The 11427-nt window shown below is 32.7% G+C and overlaps 1 protein-coding gene across 1 annotated transcript; it reads right to left on the reverse strand.

Annotated features, from left to right (window-relative positions):
- Positions 1–216: 216 nt before the first annotated feature.
- TRIADDRAFT_55754 (uncharacterized protein) lies at positions 217–9587 on the reverse strand (the record flags this gene model as incomplete). Its single annotated transcript, XM_002112043.1, has 15 exons — positions 217–329; positions 886–995; positions 1112–1200; positions 1298–1428; positions 1559–1660; positions 1802–2028; positions 2562–2735; positions 2806–2854; positions 3103–3205; positions 3360–3546; positions 3673–3801; positions 3927–3954; positions 4102–4204; positions 4326–4485; positions 4672–9587. The coding sequence occupies 15 exons, from the start codon at positions 9585–9587 to the stop codon at positions 217–219; spliced, it is 6621 nt and encodes a 2206-aa protein (XP_002112079.1).
- Positions 9588–11427: the final 1840 nt, after the last annotated feature.

Raw genomic sequence — 11427 nt, forward strand, 5'->3', positions numbered from 1 at the left:
TTGTAAGTGTATATTCTCTTCGGTAACAAATCTGATAACTATGCTATTTAAATCAAGCTATATTTTTATCGTATATCAACGCAGCGTTTTAATTAGTACAACAGCTGCTGATTAAATTTAAACCATATCTATTAAATCCTTATCAATTAGATTTATGTTTGATTGTTAATGGAGGTTTTCTCCATAAAGATATATTTAACCAAACGAACCATAAATTTATATGTTGTTTTGCTGGTAACTGACGCGCCATACCGGCTTACGTTGTTCTTCTTCAATTGAGGTAATAAGGCTATCGTACATTACCGCAATATTACCTTTATCCAAAATGACTGCAATGGTTGGAGATTAAAGAAAAGTCAATTATATATTTTTGTCTTGCGTTCGATAAAACACCTTACAAATAAGCCGTTACTAAACAATCTAAGCGTTAATATCTGTAGTTATAAAATCGTATGTACTATAAAGCTCTTACGAACTCGTTACATTAAAGTATGAATGATCTTAAAGTTACAGTCGAAATATAGTAACTTTCAATTTCATACGTTTGTAAATTGTGTCCTCGACATCGCTCCAAAAGGATATTTACTTATTATTAACATATCTTTATTGATAGCTAAGGTATTTCTAATATAAGGTTGCATTACAATTCGAAGTTAACTTTCAAAATATTATTGCACTTCGCAATTTTAAAATATGAAATACAGTAGAGCTGTCTGAGACTGTCCTGTACTAAATTTTGATCATATCATATCACCATCAATAGTAGTATCGTATTTTCAAATAAGAATTAAACTACTATTTTTAATGTTTTGCAAAAAACAATTACTTTCATTGAGATATTGCAGAGCTTATGTATCGCTATAAGTACCACTGTATTGTAATTACCTGAAAACTTATCTTGGTAGTCTTGCTCAATTTTTAACATGGCATCGTAGATATCTTTAGCTTGTTTACTAGAATATTTTTCTGACTTGAAACGAAGATCCTTTTGCTCTCTTTAAAAAAAATGTCAAACTTTCGTTAGATTTCACACTCCTCTAAGTTACAACTAAATCTATTGGGAGATATGATCATTTATAATACATGCCTTATCTGCTTAACGGATTTAAACTTTAAAAGTATAACAATCGGATACAAATCCCAACTTTCAGCACGTTCAATTGCAGAAGGTGATAATTCAAGGATACAGTGTTTTTTTTCCTGAGCAAAACAATACAAGCAATAAAGAATGTTAATACTTGGATATCACAATCTTTACAGATATCTACAAATGCATTGTAATAGAAATCGAACTTACTTCTTCTGCAACTGTTTTTATAGCTGTCGTTCTAAGGCAGTTGAACGAACCATCATCTATTTGTTCGTAATCTAATACGCTCTGATCTTCTAATCCTCTTTCTATAACCTGTATTGTGGTCTTTTGATTCTCTATTATAGATGTGACCAGTCAAATAAGTCTGTCGGTCAACATACATCACATGCCATAATACAACATTCACTCTATTTTATTTATACAAAGTAAAAAGCTCCCGACCTGTTATCGAGATCAACAACTTACCAATTTTAGCACACTGATATTTATCTGGATAATCGTCAATTAGACGATTGGCTACCGCCTTTGCGTACGGTCCGAAAAGGACAATTGGCCGTGGATATTCCGCTAAAAGTAGAGCAAACATAAATAAAAATTGTAATCTTTCAGACATGAGTAAGGTTTTTCAATGAAAAACACGCACAAATAGTAAAAATATTCTACAGTAGTGTTGATTAATTTCATAGTTTCGTAAAATTTTATTCTTACATAGATATCGATCGATTTTTTCGTACGGAAAGATTTCTTGTACAGTTTGTGAATCTCCTTGCGTAACAGTACTATCCCGATTTAAATTACTGCTGTTTATCTTATCTTGAGTTTTTTTCCGACGAAAAAAGTTGCGCTTATTGTTGATAAAACTAGAACGTTTTGATGATTTACTTTCCTCTTCCATCGCATTGTCAACTAGTTGATACTGACTCGAGTCATCAATCCTTCAGTAATTAAAGTACACAAAGCATAGACCGTCGTGCATTAGAGTCTATTCAAAGATAATTAAAATTTTACAAACCATTTGCTGTAGACAAAATGAAGTTATTAGATCTCGTGTAGACAGAGTCGCCACTAAAATTAAAAATTGCAACTAATCTGTTAATATATTAAGATCTAACTTATCTACTATAACTAGATGTTATATTATTCGAGAAGCTAGAGCTAATTTCATTTTCTTCCAGCGTAAGCTTTAAAGATCTTTAATTAGCATAAATATTATACGCGTATTCACTACCCTCTTTATCATAATAAGCAAGATCGCATCACGTATGCAATTTAGTAGAAAAAGAAATGGGGTATACCTTGCAATCAAATCTAACATTATACTAAACTTACTTACTATAAAATGTTCACGTCGTGATCTATATCAGTTTTTCACACTACGATAATAATACGGGCAACGTATGTACAAGACAGTACCACGCCAATAGCGGTAACAAAGAGTAAGATTATAAAACAAATTTTTTTAAATTACCTTATTTTGCTAGGTATTTTTCCAGTTTTTCTATAAGCGAATCGTTCATCTGCTATTATCGTCGCTTTCCAAGAGCCAATCTTATTTCCGTAAAGAGTATCCGTAATATGTAAGACATCACCCCTTCGAAAACTTAATTCACCAGAGTCCCCGCTATTATAATTAAATAAAGCCCTATACGCACAATTGTCAGAAGCTTTTAGACTCATTAATTTGGATGAGATAGAATCACATCTAACTTTACCTAACATAAAATGAATCCTTCATTTGCTGTTCTTCAACAATACGATGTTCTAAAAGATTAATTATTTTCAAAATTACATTTTCATTAATATTTTAAATAGTACTTCGAAATATTCGAATTGGTAGCATTGAAAACGCAATATACTTTGCGCTACTAATAGTGAAACATCTTGGTAACGTTTCCTGTAGCGTAAAGTATGTTATAATAATTATATTGCCACACTGTGTAGTTTGCGGCTAATTTCTTAGAACTTTAGCTAAACTTTTTAGAGAAAAAAACTTGATCTAATTGACTTACTCTGTGGACAATGAGCAACAATAAACGAGTTATTTTCAGGTAATCGAGCAAGTTCACGGATAGCGCGTTCAATGGTTAAATTTCTAAAGTCTATTTTATTTAACTTTTGAAAAATTTGGCGAAGTAAGAAAGTAAAAAATTTGTATTAGAAATGATATCTTATGTAATAGTTCGCGAACAGTATTGAACAGTTTCACTAAACATAGTACCGTAAGTCAAATTAACTGATAACATCAGTCTATAGCTATCCGACTTACCTCGATGATCTGGTCGCCAATTTTTAAGGTGCTTCCAGCTGGTTGATAAGCTATATTGGTAGAATCTATTTCAGAGATAAAAATGCCAGCAGCATTACCACCAACAATACCAATTTTAACTTTGCCAGTACGTCTAAAGTTGACTATTCTTGACGAAACCGGTTGTTTCAGTGCTTCATGTTGAATGCTGTATTTGAGGTGTAAGTAAATAGGATTAGAACTATTCATCCAAGTGATAGAAGCGATACTCTAATAGTACAAGGAGATTCTATAAACTGTTGTATATTTATAATGATTTAATACTATAACTAACAGGAAGGCACTATTTTTATCGTTGTTAGTAGAGTGAACTGATCGAATAGAAGATCCGCGACTTGATGCAATCGATGAAACATGTTTTCTTCTCCTCGTAACTGGTGTTTGCGGCTGACTGGTATCAGAGCTATGAGAAAACAAAAGTTGATAAAATGATGTTTTGCTACGAAATACACAATAATAATATTAGAAACACAGCTAAATTAAGAAATCAATCCTATTAATCATGAATATTGAGAGCGATAAACATACCCAACAGATTCGTTTAAAGGTTTGTATCCTGTAATTATAATTATGATAGACATAAGACAGTAAAAGATTAGTGCACAAGTAGTATTGTATTACTGTACTGCACTATCTGATGGTTTGATCGTCAATATTTCTTGATATCAATTTATTTTTTAAGTAATGGGCATTTTGGCTTTACCTTGAGGATTATATTGCACAATTAAATACAAATCTTTGCCTTTCCCTGTCAACACTTGTTCGGCTTGAGCCAAGTCGGCAGTAGTTAAATCAATATCGTTACACTATTGAGATAGTGACAGATTACATCCGTATTTATGGGATAATAATATTTATATTTACTAGGTAATGGTTAAGTATACTAATTAAAGTCATTCGAAATCAAAGAAATTAAAAATGCTATACCCGCAATAATTGATCACCAGGGCGTAATCCAATCTTAGATGGTCTACTTTCGCTATATGACATCGATGTAACGAATACCCCACCGAATGCGCTGAGGGCTATGCAAATATTTAAAGGGAGCATAGCTTGTTTTACGGTAACGTATCTTGGATCAGTGGCTCTGTTATAACAAATTTACGAAATTATAGGAGTCGTATTAAAATATCAAGCATCAATAACTGATAAATATATTAGATTAATTGACCTAAGATAACAAAATTAAACCCTAGTATAGGCATAACAGCTTCAGATTTGTTTAACAGCAATGCATGAAGAACGGAGAAATTATGAGTCTATAGTTACTTACGATGAAGTATTTTCATCCTGTCTCTCCTCACTATCTTCAGTTTCTTCTTCATAGCGTTCAATCTTGCGAGTGTTATTAACATGAGATTGAAATAAACGGATATCATCAACACATGAAGAAGCAGCAAATGACGATGAAATATTGCCACTTATCCCAGATTCAGATAATAACAAAGAACGGCTTGACTGGCTAAATATGCGTGACGACGGTAGAATACTTGATGTAGGTGTCATAATGCCTCGTTGACTTAGCATGATGTCGTGATGATAAAGTGATGAGCCAGTCAAGGAACTGGGAGATGAACTCGAATAGTAAGAAATACTTGTAGCAGAAGAACCATAACCTGGACTTAAATTATGCAATATATCATTTGGACTATGATGAAGATTGTTATAGCTTTGATAGAAGGCACCAGAATTAGTTTCTTCGAATGACATAGACGCATACGACTGATAATGAGGATATTTAGAATGAGAGTTAAGATGATCCCTCTTTCGGTCATGAAATACGCGTGGATTTCGCGATTTAAAAACTGGCTTCTGTTGCTGTTGTTGAGCAGCTGTTGTTGGTAAAAGTAGCTTTGCACTAAGACATTGTTGGTTAGCGCTAGAAGAAGAAGAATGATTATCCCAATTCGAATTAAAATTGACTGGCCCTGATGAATATATTGGACGGTTCCGGTTAGATAATGAATCAATTTGACTATTTGTTACCAACTTAACCCATTCATCAACATTTGTATATTTTAAATCACTTTCGACTTTTATATCACCTTTATTTTCTAAATTTTTTACTGCATTAGTTTTTCGATTGTGACTATCGTTAGTCATTATTGTTGCATGTGTAAATCCCTCGCTATTATTATTATTCCTTCTCGAATTATATTGAACCGTAACCTTATCTTCGTCTTGGTTGTATCGTGCGCTTGCAGTGTTGCTAAGTGAATTACGATCATTTAACAAATCGGAGTTCGAATTTGATCGATCTTGTAATTGCGCAATAGGCTGATCAGGATCGTTTTGATCATCCAAGTCATTATCTAACATTGGCAGATGTCGCATATTAACCAATTTAAGCTTTTGACGATTTGCTACTTTTACATTGTCTTGTGAATGATTGATATGAATATTAGGATTCTGATTGGAGAATTTAGAGGCGTTGCCATTAACCATAATGCTGTCATTCAAGGGAGTAGAATTAGGATTATGGCGATAATGATGATACCCATTGCTCAGTTGTTGTTGAGAGCAGTCACTTAGAGAATGCGTTGTGTTAGTTTCGTTTGCTATCGAGTTCGTATGTGTGGTACTACGCACTTTTACCTTGGTCAGAAGATTTTTATCGTTTGATATTTTTCCATTTTTACAATTAATAAAATGTTCGTTGTCTTTATAAAGCTGCGTACTACCGGTATCAAAGTTATTATTGTCTTGTTTTACTGATCGCAGATTTTTTGTACTGTTGTTTATCGCTGAAGGGCACGGTTTTGTCACTGAATCGATGGTATTAACTGCCATACTACGATCAGAATTGCTATTGAGTTGTGATTGTTGATCAGCTATTGTTGTACTCATCTCTCCATATTCCTGTACTTCTTTCATCTCATCATTGACTTGTTCAATCGTTGAGGATGCACTCGTATGATTACTTTGTTGATGTTGATGATGCACTAATTTACTAATTTTATTACAACCTGGATCGTTAGTCGTACTATATACATTATTTGTTATTTCATTGATTTCATTATAATTAGATTTACTAGGCCCAAAAGTTTGTTGCAGTTGTGTTGAAACTTGTAATTTAGAATTTTTCGTATTATAATCTATATTACCAGATAAGTTACGACTATGATTATGTTGCTCATTAGCTAATCGGCTTACATACGTATTCGATGATGACGAATTAGTTGTATTGATATTACTATTAAAATAGCGATAATGCTTATGATTTGGGTGATCGCGATTTAAAAATGCCACGACATCATATTTTTGAACGAATAAATTCATGATGTGCTGACTATTTTGATGTAATAATTGGGTAATCTCATTTCCTGTCATATCGTCTAATTTAAGATTATTAATTGCTAATAACTTATCACCAATAGATAGCTCACCATCAGTAGCTGCTATAATCTCCGGTACTATTGCGGTGATAATGTGATCGCTGTCAACTTGGATACAATCAGCAAAGGAAATTGCAACAGGTGTAACCGCAATTTTGACATATAGCGGCCTTTTTCGATTTCCAATAACGGTTATTTTCTTTTCCTCTGCCATGTTCCTCATAAACTGGAGTAATGCATTCGGATCGAACGTGCTCAAATCAACTTTATTAATTGATCGAATGTCATCACCCACATAAAGAATACCGTAACTCGGGCTACCCTTATGAACACATGATATTGTTATCCCGTTACGATATGGTGATGTTGAGCACTCTTTCGAATTACGATAAGAGAAGCCAAACTGGCAATTATCCGCACGAACAATGGAACGGCAGAACTGAATATCAATTTCATCATCGGGATAATCGATATCAATTGCAGAGTCGTAGTATAGCGAATTATGCGATGATTTTAAATCGAAAGAGATTGGATTATTTCCTTCAGTATTACTGGTAATTGCAGAATTGTTATCTTGATCAACTTGATACTGTGAATGATAGCGATTGCCCATCGAATCGGTTGTCAACATGTGATCGCGACGTAAATAATGTCTATGACCATCAATACTATTTGCTTGATTATGTATGTATAGATTATCATTTTTATTATAATTGATATTGCTGTTGGTGTCATTCGCATAAAATGTTGATCCTGTATCTTGATGTGATACTGTTGATGAAAGTTCTTTGCCTGTCACTTTATTCGCATGATGATCGGCCTGATTAGTTCTGATTCCATTCGCGAGATAGTCATAATGATGATTACCATTAATTTCCGTATTTTGATACGGAACATTTAATTTTCCTAATTTCTCTTTTCGATTTTTAGTCACATTACATCCAGCATTAACGCCAGAATAATAGTTCGAGTTTTGTATTTCCTGAAGTTTTTGATGCGTAGACCAATCATTATTCGTAATGGTAACAGGTTTATTACTAATACTATTATCAGTTGTTGCCGTTGTAGCTGTTATTGTACTAGTAACCACTGCTGTATCCGATGTGGAATTTTTATTGACTACATCAAATTTATCTTTTACAGGATTAGCATATAATTTGTCATATTCTTCATAACGCTGTAATAATTCTTCATTGGTGTGAATAGTTTCTTTTAAATTAACTTTTAATGCTTCGATACGCGTATTATCGACATGTTTATCACGCTTGAGCTGATCAACAAGTTGTTGCAATTTTTTTAATTCTAATTGCAATTCTTGGCACTGTTTCTCCGCTAATAATTTTTCTTGCACTGAAGTTTGGTATTGTTCCTGAATATTGTTCATATCACGATGAACGATGTCACGCTCTTCCATTATCTTGCCATATTCTACCATAATAATTTCTTTCTCACGTTTGACTCGTTGTAATTCCCTCAAACGATTACTTTGGCGATCATTAAAGTCTTGCCTTTCTTTTTCTCTCTCATTACCGTGCATTCGCAATGCAGACCTTAACGCATCACGTTCACGTATTAACTGCTCGCAATCGCGGTTTTGAGCGGACAATTGATGCTTATAACGTTGTTTCTCTTTAGCTATAAGACTGATTTCTTTCTCTAATTGTTGACATTGAATATATAATTTTTGGTATTTAATTTTATGCTGTTTTAACGTTGATTGTAACAAATGACAGTCACACTGCAATTGATCATGATCGATAAATCCTGAAGGCGAATCATAATTTGATTTATCATTTAAGGATATTTTTTGATGACCGTTAAAACTATTATATACAGGATAAGCTGGTACTTTATTATGGCTATATGTCCAACTATTTACATTTTCATTGTTTATATTAGTACTAGTTGATGTTGCGTTATCTATTGAATGAGAGCCACTGCTATCTTCATGGTTATGAGCAGTTACACCTTGGCCGTACTGTCCCGCTACAGTATTATTAACCGATGGATATATATCGGTATCATTATCTTGACCATGATCAGAACTTTTTATGATCGATGTTTTATTTCCTTCATCTTGTTGTGATGACGCCTGCAACGCAACTGATGATGTGTGTTGCTCTTGTTGAGGCAACGATGGCAGCGGTACTGACTGACGTGTAGAAGATGATGCTTGTTGTTGATGATCAATTGTATTTTTTAAATTATCATAATTTTGATGCCACCTTTTAATTTCATACTTAAGTTGTTGATTTTGTTTTATTAATTCATGATTATGATGAAGAAGTTGTTCAAAGTTATCGTTAATCTCAGATAATTGTTGGTAAAGATTTTCCGAGCGTTCATGATTTAACGACAATTTAGTTGTTAATAATCCCTTGTCATGTTTCAAATCTTCTACGTGTTCAATGGCATTTAAATAAATTCGTTTCAATGTCTCTTTATCCATGGTATCCATCTGTTCTGCAACTTCTTTAGCAGCAATTCTAGCAGACGATTTAAATAGATTCACAATTTGATTGATAGCGTTATGAGGATTACTTCCATAAGTTTGTATAGTTTCTTCAACTTGATGCAAATAACGGCCAGCTTGATCTCGTTCTTCCTTAACTTGAATATATTGTTTCCGTAATTTTTCTAATTCTTGCATCCATGGATTAAGATTATTATTATCGTCATTATTATTGTTGCCATTATTATCGGTATTGCCAATTGAAGCATGAAGAACATGACTGTTAGCTACATTATTAATATTGTTATTAGCATTAAAATTAGTAGCTGTAGCAGTAATGGTATTGTTGTAAGAAGATGGAGTTTGCTGTTGTGGATTTTCACTAGTTACCGTACTAGCCATGACGGATTAGTAGTTATAAAAAGTATTCGAAAATTTTAATTTACCCACCATGTATTAGAGTTGAGAAGTCATCATTATAATATGTTTCATTCAGCTGTTTGAATACAATCGAACCTTACAATTTCCTTTCTTGTACATCAATTCGAATTTCATTGAATTGCTCCAATATGTGTGCTTCTTATCTTATCCGTATGATCGTTAATTTCTTTGACTAACCACAGCTTAGCAATGATTTGAGATATCAAACTGACGAACTTCAACAAATATGTGACAATGATTCATCTTGTGACTAGAATATTACATAAACATAATTTTACAAAAATTGATTAGAACAGGATTAACCATCATTATAGCACGTTATAGTCTTTAATGAAAATCTATTACTGTTTAAGAAAAGTTTCAGTCAATATATTTTGATTTGTCACAACTGAAACATGAGCTTTTAAATTTATCAGGTACAAAACTGCTAGTCAGCATAAGTAATGGTTGCTGTACTGTTAAGGGTAGCATAATTAGTTATTGGAACCTGCTATTATGTTGAAAATTGTATTAAAATAGAATGTGATGAAATTTTTTTAGTCACATGTCATGTGTATTTAATATATCGTGATGTAACCACAGCAGTCAGCGATTGGTGGATAATGCACCATTGAAAGTAAATCAATCAACTAAACCATGCTGTTACTATTGACTTTTACTTGCTTAGTTTATGCAAATGAATTCCTTGTTATCTTCAATATTAGCAATTGCTCGTATGTTCGACTGCTAAGACTCTAATTTTCGTTGCGTTCGTTAGTACAACAGTAACTTATTGTCAATAGATATCAAAAAAGGTAGATAGTAGATTAATCGTTTTCATTACAGGATATATTCTTTTAACGGATACAAGCATAGTTTAACAACTTCTGGAATCAATCTTGGTTAATAAATTTAACATTTCTCAGGATTTTAAAAAACTTAGAACCGATCTTACGTGAAAATCTAAAAATTAATGAAACGATATACGAGTAGTAATACTACTGTACAGACCGATATGAAAATATTTTGTTTTCGCAAATCTAAATTGATTATAGTCTAATTAATACATATGAAAAAAAGGAATGATACCCGTGATAGGTTATGCTAACAAAAGAACGTATTGCAACATGACCAGCAATTATGTTACACTGCGTTATCATACAAATGACTTACATATTTTACAAGAAAATGCTGACTTGTCATGATAATTATATGATAATTATGATTGAAACTAATCATTTCGATATACGAGTATATGTCGCGGAAATATTTAAGAACCTAATATGACGTCAATAATATTAAGAATTTAACCACTATCACAGGTCGAAGTTGATAAGCCTTTTTCTTTGATCGAGTATACAGAAATCATGCAGAAATACATATAATACAGACTGTAGTATCAAAAAATTTATCACGAAAGAGGTAGCAACGCCAGATGGTCCAATTAAGATTTACCAATCACCATTCATAATAGAGTGAGGGCACAGTGAAATTGCATATTATGTAGCAAATTACTTAGGCCACATAAACGATAAGCAAAACCAGATAAATTTTTACCCCTCGACTAAAATGTGGTTCTATGACTTATTTTCATCAATCTGTCTGGCTTAAATAATGTGTATGCAATCATCAGAATTACGAAAGTAGTGATAAACAAATTACTTAATTCTTAGATAAAAGATTGTACGAGCAGATTACAACAGACTCATTAATTATTGCTGACTAAGGGATATTTTGAAGTCAGTTTAGGGTCAAGGTTGTAGCTTGAATCCAGCACGACCGGATACACTATTAACAATATCATAAAGTCCTATGAAGTCCT

The sequence above is a fragment of the Trichoplax adhaerens genome, genomic scaffold (assembly GCF_000150275.1).
Source record: "Trichoplax adhaerens TRIADscaffold_4 genomic scaffold, whole genome shotgun sequence".
NCBI lineage: Eukaryota > Metazoa > Placozoa > Uniplacotomia > Trichoplacea > Trichoplacidae > Trichoplax > Trichoplax adhaerens.